At 39.8% G+C, this 15,661-nt stretch overlaps 1 protein-coding gene across 2 annotated transcripts in view; it reads right to left on the bottom strand.

The window, feature by feature from the left end:
• Nucleotides 1–1,716: 1,716 nt before the first annotated feature.
• Nucleotides 1,717–15,661, bottom strand: part of NR5A2 (nuclear receptor subfamily 5 group A member 2) — a 107,700-nt gene continuing 93,755 nt past the window's right edge. For both annotated transcript variants that reach the window (XM_080406797.1, XM_080406796.1), the window contains one exon: nucleotides 1,717–6,906. In XM_080406797.1, coding sequence (XP_080262923.1) covers nucleotides 6,659–6,906 — 248 coding nt within the window. In that variant the 3' untranslated portion in view covers nucleotides 1,717–6,658. The remainder of the gene's footprint in view (nucleotides 6,907–15,661) is intronic.

Raw genomic sequence — 15,661 nt, 5'->3', positions numbered from 1 at the left:
GGCGTGGCACGGACTCGGGTGGAGGGGAAGGAGTAGAAAGGCAGCAAGAGGCTCATGTGAAGAACGAGGGCTGTCACTAGGAGGGAGTGGGGAGGGCCGGCTGGGTTTTCAGCAGTGTAAGTGAGCAGAGGGGGAAGATGGGCATAAAGAAGGAAACCAAAGCAGGGAGACGCACCCCAGCACCCCCTCCTCAGGCCAGCGCCTGAGGTTTTGCACGTGGAGGTGTGCGGGACCTGCGGGGAGGTCGCCGCTGCAAATCCAGCTGCTGGGGGACTCGTGGGAAGGTCGTCTTAGGCAGAGTGGGGTATTGCGATAGAATATTTCAACTGAATTTGCTAGGTGAAAAAACAATTTGACTTAGTTTGTGAGGCAGCTATAGTGTTTAATTTTAAGTAAAAACATACTCCAATAATAAGCTTCCGTTTCACAGCATGAGTTGAATGAATTGATTAAACACATTCAATCAATTATTCCATGCTGTGTTTTTTATCTGAAATTTATACACATTGTAAAACCAAACTATGTTTATTAAATGGAAATTAAAACTGATATCACTTACCGTGGCAGGTCCCTGAAATACATAAATGATAACTTATTCAGGCCTTATTAATACAATATTAAAGCAACGATAATAATCCAGCATATTTTATTTATTTTTCCCCTTCAGATTAAAATTGAATCAAGATGAAATATTTATTAAACATAAATATTCTTGTGTCTGCTCCATGTCCATGCACTTCCTTTTTATTTTATTTTTCTTTTGGAGCTATTCCTCCCCTGTTATCTCTTTCACCTTCTGCTGTATTTGTGGACTGGTCACAATAGACATTTACACCAGTTTCTTACTACGGAATTCAAAGGCAGGCAGCCCCACAGACCTCCTACCATACAGCTGTGACATGCTGCTGGGCTCTGGGCAGCAGAGCACTTTGAAGAACTTCCCTTCTTTGGCACATGGAGGTTAGGTTCAAGTTGTGAGGAGCAGGAGAGCTGCGGTGCGGTGTAGCCCCCACAGCAGGGTTCCAAGCGCCTGCCTCGCTCCTCTGTTCTGCACCAGCTCCCTTCTGCGTGGGGAGCAGGAGGACAGCGCTGCGGCCAGGAGCTGAGCCGTGCGGTGACTGCAGCTCGCTGTGCCCCTGGGAGCAGTGCCTCCTGAAACGTTCTGCAGAGAAACAGAAGCACTGGATGTTCAAATGTGCTTTAGGAATTCCCATGGATGGTACGCGGGTGTGTATGCACATGTCTGTAGGCATGCCAGCAGCTACGGAATGGCCCTCAGCAGTTTCTGTTGTACAAACAGTGGCTTGTTTGGGGTCTTTCCCGCAAACACACTTTATTCCCTCTGGTACAGCATCCCTGTTTTACTACATAATCACAGCTGACAGCCTGGATTGGTAGCATCCTGCAAACATTCAGCAGCAGCAGTTGCAGGGTGATTGACACAAATGCCACACAGGGAGGCTCTTGCTCTGTGAAGGTTTTGATTTGCAGCAGCACAACAAGCAACTGGTGTTACTGGAAGCATCCTAACGCCCTGCTTCTCAAACTGAGAGTCATGTCACCCTGTTACAGGGAATTTACTGATCCTGAAGCATAAGAAAGGCAAGATGCGAATGGACAAAATGGTGACTCCAGTGCTAGGCTTTTCTGTTCTTTGTTTCATCCTGTGTTTTGTTATAATTAATGTTAAAACCTGTAGTCCTTACCGAGGCAGGGCACCGCAACCGAGCCACCATGAACGCAGACGGCATCGGGAGTCTGCATTCCACTACCTTGCTTTACCTTGCGTCTGAATTATCCACTCAGGTGTGCGCAGGACGTACATAGCAGAAACCGCCATAAGCCTGATAGTTAATCTAGGACTAAAGGAAGTTACAGTGAATAGGAAATAGGGGTCAGGACCCTCTTGGGGTAATGGTGAAAACTCAGCTAGTATTGCAACTCCAAGCTTGCATGCCAGACTTCAAGACTGTCAATAAATTGCAGAGGGCTTTGTTCTGCAGAGAAGCGAAAGGAAGAGGTTTGGAAAGTATGTTTGGTGAAGGGAAAATTTGTCTTGTCCCGCTGATGTGTGCTGGACCAGACTGTATCTATCAAGTAACTTTTGGTGTTGCTTTCTTCAGCTTGGGTCCACGGACGTCTATTGTTTAGCAAAGTTTTTTCAAATTGTCTGCAAATTGCCCTTAGAAAATGAATCTTTTCTCTATAGGCACACGTGCAATTGAAATTGCTGGACTGGCACAGAAGTATTTGGGCTCATGCCACCATTGCAGGGTTATATAGCTCTAGGATCTGATGCCCTTAAAGGTTTATCTGTAATTTTCTCGTCTTGCTGTTAGTTTAATGCTCTTTGTCTGCCATTCCAAATTCCAGCAGATGCCCCTATCTAGAATTTCCCTGGAAAACAGCAGGAACTATATTGGAGGAGGTAGAAATATTGTTAGAACTTTTGTGATGGATCTAGATTGTGGGCTTTAAATTAGGGGTTAATAAAATATGTTACTCAGTATTCCAGGAAATTGTCAAGATCCCTATTGTACTGACTTGACCTGTGTTACATGGAACTTGCTCTTTCCATGTTTCCAATAAAAACATGGAGCAGATTGTTCCAGAACCAAACTCAGTTAAAAATAAATCCCCTCATAATTTGAGTGTGTAGTGTATATACTAAATATATCACCCAAAAATATATCTCTTGTAAGGAAAACTATCTAAAATACATCAACCCTGGGTCTTACGCACAATCACGGCTTTCAGTTACAATTCCTAAAAGTTAAAATAACCCTTCCTCACTTGTAAGTCACTTAATCTTGTTTGTTTTACTCTGTTTTTATTGCAACACTGAACCAGCTTTGTTTCATTCAAGCGCGGATTTGTAAATAACTAATTATAGCCCTGTTTTTTCCCCTTGAAGCATTCACATTTGGCACCTCAGAGCTCAGCCCCTTCTCAGCTACCAGACCGGTGGGAAGCGGTGGGCTCCTCTCTGAACAGTAGGGTACTGCTGACAAGCTCTCTTGGACCACCTTACCTCCTGCTCTCCAAACGGCAACCAGATGAGCCAGAGGGCAACTTTAGGAAAATATTTTTCTCTAGTAGCAGTAACATCTGCCTCCTTGGCAGCCTCTGCTAGCAGTTGTGTTGGAAGCTGTGGGTTTGCCCCTGGCCCTGCCACATATTTACATTGCTGAGAGGTTATCCTGAGCTCCCTGGATCCTGTTACCTGATTTTCTTTTGTTCTGTCATTTTCCCTCTCTGGTGCTTTGGCTGCTTAACCCTTTATGAGTAACATGTAAAGCAAAAATTAAGTGTGCAGTCTGAGAGGAAAGGTATTCATTTGAAAGTAGTGACTGGCAAATTCCTTTTTGATTACGAGATTCAGCTTTTCTCATCTGTTTAGCTGTATTTATTTTGCTTCAGCCTAGGCAATTTCACCATAGCTGCCCAAGCTTTTGAAGGTGCAGCTCTCCGCATTTTTGTCTTCTGCTCTGCATCAGATTCTCTTTGGTGTTCTTATTTCTCCTGCATTTTACTCTTCTGAGTAGCTGATTTTTGACTGGTGCTTCATTTCAGTGGAATGATGCTATTATAAAGACAATTACAAAGTAATCAGCATAGGCATATCAATATTTATTGAAATACTGAAAAAAATAATAATTCCATTGGCGATGAGAAACTCCTGGCAAGAACTGACATGACAATATGTATTTCACCGATACAGTAAGAGGACTTCAACTTCAACAAGTAACTCACTGCACATTCTAAGAGTTGCATGGATTTAAATCCAAGGCAGCTGCAGAACATCTGTAATACAAATAATCAGACTTTACAGATTGTCTGTTTACAAACACAGAACAACTATAATAAACCAGCCAAAGCCAAACCCTTTGAATTTTAGTCTGCTTTTACTAATATATCCTGTAATCAATAAGGCAGTCAGAAGTAAAAGTCTGGTTACAAAGTAGTTAACAATTAACATGGGGGTGGTGGTGGTGACTTTTTTGTTGTTGTTGTTGGTTTTTGGGTTTTTTTTTTAATACTTTGGGCAATCGGTAGGATTCTTGGAACCACAGATGTGGGCAAATATATGTTAGCTTATCTGAAATTGTTTCCATTATACTGTATGAAAAATTGTTCTTCTATGTCCTTATTTTAATTCTTTGGCCTGTATATAGATAATGGTGCTGTGAATACAGTTAGTAACATTTTTATTTTTTTTTTCTTAATATTCAGGGAGATTCACTGTAGCATTTCAATGAGAAAAAAAGAGAAAATACAGAATGCAAACACTTGAAATATGCTTGATTTTTCTTTCAAAGAGGAAAGAATGACCAAGGTTATCTTGTACACGTGGGTAAACGTATTACACAGCCACTGTCAATTGCCACCCGTGTCTTAATTTCTCTTAATTTAGTTTGTTTGAGGGAGAACACTGTTATTTAAATAATGCTTGCATGTCTGCTGTGTGGGATAAGGGAGATGTGCTTGGTTTGCTTGTGGTCTGTACTACAGTATGTGTGTTCCATGATATAGGTGAGGCATCCAGGAGTTGCAGACACTAGGCTTTGCTGTGTTTGTGCCCTGTGCGTGGACAAAATATTAGAACTGATTAATACAAGCAATTAAAATATGCGTGCTTTGTACTAATGCAGATGTAATAACTGATGTCTTTGGTATACAACATATGAATGGATAGAAAAAAATAAGAGAAATGCACCTTTTCAAGTTCACATGAAACAGAAAAAGATCTAACTAACATAATTTACAATAGATTTAAATAAACTACATTTAGGATTATGAAGATTTACAGATGTTTAATCAAGTGAATGATTTTAATTTGTAAAGACCCTTGTGTGTCCCTGAACTATGTTTCCCTAACTTGAAGACATGCTACAGTAAACACATATATTTGGCTTCTTCATTCTGACTATATCTTATATAAAGATGAAACCGAAGAACAATAAATTAGCATCATAATTGTATACAGTGTAAACTATCATATACAATATAAATAAACTATTCAAAAGCCAGCAATCTTCATGAAAACAATTAAAGGATTAGGATTTCATACAGTTTCTACAAGTGATTGTGCAGCCGATAATCTCAAAATTAAAGTCAAAATGAAATACCCCTATTGATTTTAGTGTCTCACGACATACAGTAATTAAGTACTGGTAAAATAATTACCAATCTAAAAGAAATAATAAGGAAATCACTGCTTTGCAATTTTATCACAGTTTTTTTCCCCACAGGACCTAAAGAATGTAAACACTATGTTTTTGTTAATGTTAGAGATTAATACTTTATTTTAAACATATGTTGATCCACACCTGCATGGTTACCTTTAAGGGTAATGAAATAAGGCAAGACTTATAACTGTGGCACTACATGTTAATACTGATATCTTTATTTGGACAGAGAGAATTGTTTGTTCTTCTCTAATATTTGTTCTGCAGGAGACTTTGGCCTACACAGACATAGCAGTATCACTCTTCTTTCTTTGCGTAAAAGATGTGTATTTCCCAACTTTAAAAAGAAAGCATTGCATTAGATGTTGGATGTTTCAGTTGAAATTTAGTTTCTTAATTACTGGAAATTTTAAAGATCATTTCTTAATAAGCTCCATGGCATTCATCAGGTCAAATAATTCATTTGTATATTCTTGCATTGCAAATGATTTTTTTAATATTTAATTTTCAGGTTTTTAACATCAGTATTTGGTGTCCTGATATTTTTTTATTATTATTTTTGTGTGTGTGTCAAAGATGCTATTGTTTGTGATGGCTAAAATATCTCCATTTCCTTTATTTGGAAATGGCCATGAATATATAGCAGGGCCATCTTTTAGCCACTGCCCTAGTTAAGTGTATAGTTGAATTGGCTGATTTGGTTTGGAGTATTTATCTTAGCTATTTAATAGCGATCCAGTAACAGTAGTAGAAGAGGGATACTGCCTGACAGAACAACATGAACACGTGACAAAACAAACTTCAGAACATAGTAAGGGTGCCAAGCTAACTGGATAACAGACTCTTCACACCAGCGGTCTGCAGGCCTGAGGGACCGACAGCCAGCCCCAGCCCCCCAGGATCTGGTGGCGACAGTACACAGCGCGTGGCCTATGCCAGCGCTCTCTTACGGATTGTTGAATGGATGCCACATCGTTTATCACAGCAGAAGTAAGTGTTGGGTCCTTGGAAGGATGGCAGAAGATGCTCTAGGTGCAGTTTTGCACCTATTACAACTGTTTTAGAAGTCCTGCTATACCATGAAGGAATTTAGTGCGCTGGAATTCCCCACTACCTTAGCTCAATAATACGGATCGGGTTTTTTCTCCTAGGTTTCTTCATATTGGCAATCAGCAGAGTTAAATATACAAGGATTATTCTGTCCTTTCTCTTGTTGTCACTGGTGATAGTATCCACTTGGTAAGTTCAGTTCACTCCAGTACAAAGTCCTATATAGGTTCCTTTGGGGATGTGTAGCATATGATTCACAGTTTGCAATACAAATACCCTGATACATCACTTATTTACTATTAGTATTTGATTATTATACCATTTTGCAAAGTCTTAAAACCACATTTTAATTAGTGTTGCTTCGAGCAGTTCGGAATATTTTTTTTTTCCTTGAAAGCAGAAGCTCTAATGGGTGTAATTTATGCTCTCTTTGCATGCAGCATTTCAATGAGAAGGTTATTACACGGCACATCCCCGTTCAGGTGTTTGTAATAGAGGTATTCTTCGGCCTGCATGCTTATGGCCCGGATCTCTGGTAGTCGCAGGAGAAGCTGCCCAAATTTGTCTGTTTGCTGTGGGTAATTACACATAGTGTAGTCCAGCAGAGCAGCGTTCACTTGTTCCTGAACACCTTCCACAAGCTGGAAGTTCTCAAGATTTTTGACATCTGAATGATAACAAAAAAAAATAACAACAATTCAGTTGCATTTTAATTCCTGTTTATGAAGGCAATGTTTCACTAAATGGATGTGGTTTTCTGTTTTGTTTTGGTTTTTTTTTTTTCCTCCTGACAAAAGCATACTTTACAAGCTGCTGAATATTCAATGAACCCTTTTGCCAACTTTCCTGGGAAAATGATCACAAAAGAGCTTTAGCGGAGTGTCTTGTTGAAATTCTGCATATACCTCAAATCAATTAGACACCAATGGAGTCTGAGCAAGGTCAGCTCTTTTCATAGCTTGCAAAAAGAAAGGTTGAGGATTCCTAAAGTAGAAGACCATAATATATTGCTAGCAAATGAGTCCCAAGAGGAAGCCCTATCTTTAACCCAGTATGTTACACAATTCATATAATTCTGTATTAATTTTTCTGACCCAAGGTGAAATCTGTGTCCAGGGTATGATGTAGTTAATTCTAATAAAAAGTGACAGGGTTCTTGTTTCTGTTTGACATTTTCAAAATTATTCTGAAAGCCTTTGACTTGTCTAGCCTATGTTAATGAACCATCTGGTACACTCCAGTGACTGCCAAAATAATCTTCCCTACTAGACACTCTCTAAAATATATATTTCACTGACTAATGATCTTTATTAAACGAAATCATTGTCCTTTGGGTGGAATACCAGATAAGAAAAGGCGCCCTTTAACCTGAATATGGTTTCTGAAATTCAACACTGCCTTTTTTTTTTTGGTGTTGGTTTTTTTGGTTTGGGTTTTTTTTTTTTTTTTTTTTTTTTTGTATTGGACAACAGGGGCATTTACATCATTAAAGGCAGGTACAGTTTGTACACTCTGCCTCTGTTTGACTATCTTCTGTACCTATACAGCAAGTTCAAGCTCTGGAAATGCCGGCCAGAGATAAATGCCAGTATATTAACTCCTCATTATTTGCTTCCCTGTGTAAAAACTACTCTGATGGCATCGTCTTTTGACATGTCTGCAGAACACTGAAGTTATTCTACAGCTTGCAGATTACAGTGCTGCTATAATGCAGAAAGAGCGAAGTGATCAAAGTGCTCTTGCTGGCAGAACTTGTTTTGGCTGGTGTTTGAACACTTATACCATCAGCAGAGCACAAGTAACACGGTCTCTTGTAATGCTAAGGCACAGTGATACTGAGCATAACTGTGTGGCTAATTCACTTTGAGTAAAGACAGATCTGCTCTTCTATGGATGTTCTTGGAGCACAAGAGATGGGGAATTTGGCAGAATGTGGTTCATTGTAAATGCCAGCCTTTGACTGGAGGGGAAATGCGTGATTTCCTTTGCAAAACAGGAATACATGTTGGTCCCCCAATCCATCAGCAGCACGGGAGGCTGTGTAAATTGGGTCTCACTGCACCTTTTCCTAGAAGTGCTTTAAACAGAGCAAATATTGGTTCTCTCACATAACTGTGTGCTGGAACACGAGGGAAATGGTTGGGGGAGGCAAACATTTTCTTCAGGACAAGAAGATAGGAGGGGTACCAAGGATCCTGATGGCAGCCCAGGGCAGCAGGCACAGCCTCCCGGCTCCAAGTCACAGGCCTGGTGCAGGAGCCCACATGCAGTGTGCGGGCTGCCGGCCGCAACCCAGGTTCACTCGTGCCTGAGCTGGTGTGAGTGTGTCCTGCTGGTCCTTACTGGCTGCCTCTTTCCTGTCACAGTTTCACTATGGAAATGAAGCAAGTGGCTCTCGGATTTGTGCTGCTTGTTTGGGAATGGGGGACATGACCTCTGTCCAAATTTTGCTAGCTGGCCTAAGGAAGTCGCTAGCCATACTTAAATTGTGGGGGTTGCCCAACAAGAATCGTCTGAACTTTGTGTTATCCAGAGTGAGGAGAACTGGAACCTTCAAAGCTGCTATGCCTTCCCCTTAGCTATTCAAACTCATTTATCCAAAGTCTTTTTGCCAGAGTCTCTGGAGGTCTTTGGATAATCATGTTTTCATGTGTTACGCTGGACATTTTCTCACACGAAATACAGCCGTTTATTATTGTATGTGCCTACATAAAAGTCCCAAGGAATTTTGTAGTGAGTGTAACCTGGTTTAAAAACTGGGTGTTCTAAGCATATTTTTATAAATTTAAGGAAGGAACAGTATCGACTATCTCAATTATTTTAAATAGGTTGCTTTCAGATGCAACATGCAATCATGAATGAATCATTAGAATGTAAGGAATTCCTACAGAAAGCAGGGACTATGCTGGAGATTAAACTCTGTTAAACCGCAAGAGAAAAAGTGTAATGATTTCAGAATCAGTATTTCCAACTTCCCCCCGCCTGTTAAAAAATATCTTTAAAGATCAGGAAGTTTTAGAAACTGTTAGCTGATTCAACCCCCTTTAAATTCAAAGGGCATCTCTCTTGCTGTCTGTCTGTTTCGAATCACACTGTGAGATTAAAATGTGCTGACTTCTTGGAAAACCAGGTTTATTCACATTTTTACTCTCTGTCTAAATGTTACTGCATGGAATATACATTTACTGGCAAGATCAAAAAATCAATTTTTACAAAGATCAAGACCAAACAAAATCTAGGAGCCGTAAATTTTCTCTATGTTCCTGCAGAAGTGGTGGATTCAACGTATATTTTATAGGCATGCACTCTGTCTTCAGCTGCATTGGTATCATACTCAATTCCAGCTATATTGGTGTCATACTCCAACTCAAAAGGAGGTGTAATATTTTATCTCCGTTACCCCCGCGTACAGGACCGGTGGTTTCTGGCAGTAGGTGTGTGCCTGTGCATCGTACAGGTGCTCCTACAGGCTGCTCAGCTAATGTGGCCTGGCTGAATTGCATGGAAGTTGCAGGACTACGGGGGAAGGAGGTCTGTGTTCGGTTTTTTTCTCATCTCAGTGGACAGTTCTTTAAATACTTGTATGTGGCAACAGAAACACTGAAATCGGATGTAAAAACAAGTCAAATTATCACTAGCAGTAAATAAAAACTAGTTCTGGGATTTATGTGTACATCCAGCCTGAGGAAATATTTTTAATGTATTTTAAAGAAATATATATATAAAATATAATATATTTTAATGAAATACTTTTAATGGATTTTAATGAAATATATATATAATATAATACATTTTAATGAAATACATTAAAAGTATTTCCTCTACACAAATTCTTGATATTTGTGGTGTGGTTCAGTGCTTGTAAACAAGATGTTATTAGTTAACCAGTAAAAATACATAGACTTCCTGACTGTTTATATACTGAATCAGATACTCATAGTCCAAATGATTACAGTTGAGGACATCACTACACATTTCACCTGTGTGTAGATGAATCTCCAGGACTGCAATTATAATAGTGGGGATATAGAGACAACCTGATGACCAGTTATGTATTTTGGAGTGAGTCTTCATGAAGTAACAAAGATTTTCTGATACGACTTTTGATGAGTGCTCTCATCTCATGTACATTAGCAGTAAATGCTGCATTAAAGCAAACGAGACAAACTGAACAGAGAGAAGTAAAGGATGTGTGCTGAGAGCACTGTGTCAAGCTCTTGTATGATGTTCTGTATATTGGTAAAAAAGAGGTTTGTCCAACACATAGTTGTGATATAAATTACATAGTTATTTTTGAAGTGAGAATCACAAACTCTAGCTCTAATAAAGATGAATAACAACAAAGGAAAATGTGAACATTAAGTTATTTCCAGTTGCTCCAAGTTCTGCAGGTAGAACAAAAATTGTTCTGTACGATTTTAACTTCTGGTACTTAGCATTTAGCTGAAAGTGATACAAATGTTATTAAATAATAACTTTGGTTTGTAAGTAGATGGTTTTCCTGTGGTTTGGGTTTGGTTTTGGTCTTGGTATCCATTATATAATTCTGGCTAAAGGTACTTGACTTAGTTTTCCAAGTATTTCCTTTTCAAGAAAGATCCTTTGAATGCTAATGAGTTAATTTGGTGAAACATCAAGCCGTGCTGGTGTAAGTCTGCTGAAGGCAGTGGTTGTACAATGAGTGTGAAATCTGCTACTAGTGTGTACAGCACAAAAGTCTTTTATGCTTTCGTATAATTTTTCATTCCTGTTTGCTTTTTCAAACTGAAATGTCTCTTATCAATCTTTACATCAGTTAGTAACAATTTAAAGTACACATGTTTAAGCTTAATGCAAGAAATCATTTTCTGAGGTTTAGAGGCTTGTAAATTAAATGAGTAGAAATAGGTTCCCCCTCCTCCCACCCACACACCCTTTAAATCCTAGCAGCTAGAAAAAGTGTTTTGTGTTGCTACAGTAAGTATCAGTCTCTTATCTCTTCTACTTTATTCACTCAGGGACTAATTACCAACTTTTTACATGAAACAGCCTTACTGTGAGCTCACAGTGGGGAGCGCATCTTTTTCTATCGTTATTGGAAAGTAAACCCTTAGGTCTTCTGGAATATATTATATGTTTTACAAGAAATAGCAATTGCTTTTCTGTCAAACAAAGAATTTTTGTTCTCTATAGCTTACTTTTGACGATTAAGACAATAACTGTATTATAGTGTGTCAGGATCTGCTCTGCTGTCCGTATTCCCAGAAATCCCCCCATTTTGATTACTTTCTACATCTAATATAAAGCTGTGCATTAAGCCGAAACTGTATACAACATTCAGCCTGAGGAGAACACTTTTGCATATTTTTCCCTAAAATGGGTCTGGTCTTTAGAGGGGAAAAATATTTAGGTTTCAGAGAGATTTTCTCCCTCTCATATTCCAAACATGAAATACTGAAAATTTGGTGGTGTACTAATCTGTAGATAGCTTCTCTTGGTCTGGGAATTTTGAAAAGAAAAATGAAACAGAATGAGAGATTTAAATCTGAAAGATAGTAACTCCTTAGGAGCAGTGTAAATATTTCCCAAAGAAAGCTGGCTAAATTTTATTGCTCGTGCCTTTTATCAGGCACCTTCTACATGAAGCAGTGCGGAGGTGCGGATGCAGGCAGCTTGGCAGCCTCTCTGCGCTTCGCACCATTCCGAGTCCTGGTATTGCAAGGATGAAATAAGGTTGTGTTTAGGCTTCTCCATGGGGAGAAATTTCTCACTTTCACAGGGCTGGAAACAGCCTTGCAGATACTCTGGGCAGTAGGATTTGATACCAGCCCAGGGCTGAGCTTCCTCACCCTGAACGGGCTGCCGAGCCCCATCATTTAAGGACTTTATTAAAACCCAACTGATGTCTTCCAAAGATATGATGTCTTCCAAACTCTAGGGCTAGTATTTTGGCCAGGATGGCCTTCAGGCTCGCCCTCCGGGAGGTCTGTCAGTCCTCCCCACGCAGACTGGGTGGCCCAAGCAGCAGCATTGCCCTTGGTTAGAAGCACGCAGTTCTGTCAGGCAGAGGCCCCACGGGCCTCTCAGCCCAGCGCCGGGGATCCTGCCAGGGGCCTTGCTGCCAGGCTCATTCCTGTTTGACCTTGGAGACAGACTGTGTTAATTCTGGTGGCGGTTTTTCTCCCAGAGTGGTTCCAAGCAGGGGGATTGCCCAGGGCTGAGGTGACGTTACCAAACTTCCTCTGTTTAAAACCAACTTTTTCCTAACTTTTTCCCCAGATTTCTGCTAGCCCTGCAAACCCTGTGGGTTACAGGGCTGGAAACCCAGGTAGATTTTTGACGTGATAAAAAATTTTTGAGGGTAAAAGTAGTAATGGTTGATAAAGTGCCAATCTCTGAAAATTACCCACAATTCTCCTTCATTGAAACTAATGGCAACAACAGCAGTTCCATATAGCACATCTGTCATGAAGGCAGATGTATGCCATTCTATAGCTAAGCCTTCTTGACAGACAAAATGCTATAATGAAGGAAGATTTATGGTAAAGATAAACTCCTTACTGCAAAATTCCCCTCAATTTTATTACAGCAGGGTTGTGCTGAATATTATTCACTTAGAAGTCATGGGAAACCACTCTTGATGGATGTGTTTGTTAATCAGTGGTAAGGTGCTATATTTAGCACTTTCCAAAGCCTGAAAAACCTTTACATTATAACAACACAAACCACTTTTATTTTCTTAACACTCCCAAGTCCAAACTAAATGTGCAGAAAACTCTTCCTGTCTTTAGAAGGATTCTTTTTTGGCCGTTGTTAAGCTGCATGTAACAGTGCAATGACCAATCTGTTTATTAGGGTCATAAAGTGATTCTCGTTTTCAGTTGAACATACCATCAGATAATGGGTATATTGTTTTGAAAATCTTGATTAAATTCTTCTATAGCAATATATTTCATTTGCACCTAAGTATTGGGCAAAATTATATATGTTTGAATAAGATGCTTATGAGAAAACAAGCTGTAATTCTTAGCCTGAATCCTATTTCATCCCCTCAGTATTCAGTCTTGGTGGACTTTTGGTTTGTTTCAGAACAACTCACTCAACTAAAGCATAACTTGGTGTTGTTTTATAATGGTAGGCTTTTTTCTAGTGCTATTTAAAATATTAAAGTGCATTTTTCTATTAAAAAAAGTTTGTAATGATAGATTCTTACTGAGAATATCAGCTCCCGATGTCTATTAAGAACCGTGCTTATTGACTTTTGTGAAGAATTTTATAATTGCTTTTGCTGCTGTTAGCTCTGCGATGGAAAGGGAGACGTGGGGAAATCAGCTAGGTTCCTCTCCTTGCGTGACTGAAATTACTAAATTTCAGTTTTTCAGTTTTTTCTTCAGTGTTTCAGTTGTTTCTTTTCTTGCAGTCCCCGTAAAGACAAAGGTCAAAGCCTAATTTGATTTCTTGAATCTTTATGGCTGGTGTAATTACTGAGTCATCACTCAGGAAAATAAAACAGCTTGACTTTCAACAGCTCAGGCTGAATTTACTGACTTGAAAGTTAAACAAACAAAATCTCCACCCGCTTCTCGTCCTGGCACCCCAGGAACCAACGTCCTTATTACTTGTAAATGAGGCACGCATGATATGGTGGCCATTGAAACACAATAAAACCAGATCCTGCTGGGCCTTCTGGGAGGAAGAGCTGCTCACAAGTCCTGGCCCAAAGTCCACAGCCAGCTACACCCTTAAATACAAAGTCCAGTGTTTCTCACCAGGACTCATGAGGGAGAAGTGTGGCCAGGTGCAGCCAGGGCCACAACTGGAGAGCCAGTTGGTTGGTGAAACTATGGTCCAGCCCAGAAGATGCTGGGACAGACCACAGGCATCAAGTCCCCAGCAGTGGTTCTGCTGCTTGCACTTCATCTTAGCCATGCCTAAACTCCAGTACCACCGCACTTACTTTCACTTTCTAAAGCTTCCTCCATGCCTGGGGTACACCCCTGCTGATGTCCCAGACTTGCTCCTGCTTTGGGTGAGCAATGCAACACGTTGCTGGTCTCTTGCTCATCTGGGACGAGGGCAGGCTGCCTATCACCTGAAGGCTTGTTCTGTAGGTATTTTAATCCATGTTTAAGTGTTCACTGATAGGATTAAATTCCACATAAGAGAGTGGCTGCCGCTTTCTTTGAAGACATGAGAGTAGCACAGGAATTTGAACAGCACTTGCTCTGTTGCATCCTCAAGGAAATTCCCCAAACGACTGGAGTCTCCGGCCATGCCGGTGGGTGGCCTGAGCTACCGCTCGCTACAGGCTGTGCTCAGTGAAGGCCTGCTCTCCAGTCCTTGGGTTGCACCTCTGCTGCTGCACTGAAAAAAATAACCCTAGGTGATTTAAGCTCAAATTTATAGCCTGCCTTTGTAGGCTGGTGGTAGGGGAATCTGCCTGGGCTGGTGTGGGTTTCTGGTTCCTCCCTCCAGGTTTGTTTGTATATTGACCCAGTGACCACTTAAGGTAAATGACAGATCAATCCTAGAAAAAATGTCTCAATCTAAGTCTCTGTTTCCCAGGGGAAAATTATGTAAGTGCTATCCTGTGGAGCCATGGTCATATCTGTATGCCAGCATACACTGATAAACTGGGGCAGAAGTGATTTAGCGAAGGTCTTACAGATAAACTGAAAAAGAATATGAGTCAAAACTCATTTTTCCTAACTCCTCACGTAATCCTAGGTTCACGTTATATGTCTGGGCTAGAAATGTTTTTCTTCTGAATATTCACTTGGAATAAACATAGATAAGAAAATCAGTTTGTTACTTTAGCAACAGGATTTTATATATATATATATATATATGCTTAAATGCAGAAAAATCTACAGCCACAGCACTAGTTTATATCACACTTACAGTTAGCTGAAAAAAGTACCACATTTGATAAAAGCAGAACCTACACTTCTGATAAGAGTTAAAAAATAAGAATAAATAGTAAATTTATTGAACCAAATGGTTTCTGCAGTTAATTTCTGAAACATCATTTTAATCTTCAATAGCACATGAACAATATAGGATTGTTGGTGTTTTGAGGCAACCGGCTGTCAGTGCCTACAATTTGTAGAGATTGAATAGTTTAAGATGTCATAAATATTTATGAAGTTCCTGGGAATGGTGATAGGGACATCATACGAAATCCTCGAAGTTAGGAACTGAGGCAGAAGGAGTGTTATATGCAACTTGTAATAGTAGACAGTACAGTATAATGTAGAGAGGAGCAAGAACAATCTGTTATTTAGCTGAGAAGTTGAATGAGTAGGAAAAAACAAGTGAAAAATTTAGAAAGATTTGATTTTATCTAGAAAATATTTGCTCTGCTTTTTTTTGGACATTTGCAACTTTTTTGAGTGATGGCATTTATTGCATTCTTGAGAAGCTTGCACATTATCAATCCTTTC

This window comes from Falco punctatus (genome assembly GCF_963210335.1).
Source record: "Falco punctatus genome assembly, chromosome: 11".
Lineage (NCBI taxonomy): Eukaryota > Metazoa > Chordata > Aves > Falconiformes > Falconidae > Falco > Falco punctatus.
Note: the sequence above shows the minus strand (reverse complement) of the source record. Positions and strands in the feature narration are given on the sequence as shown.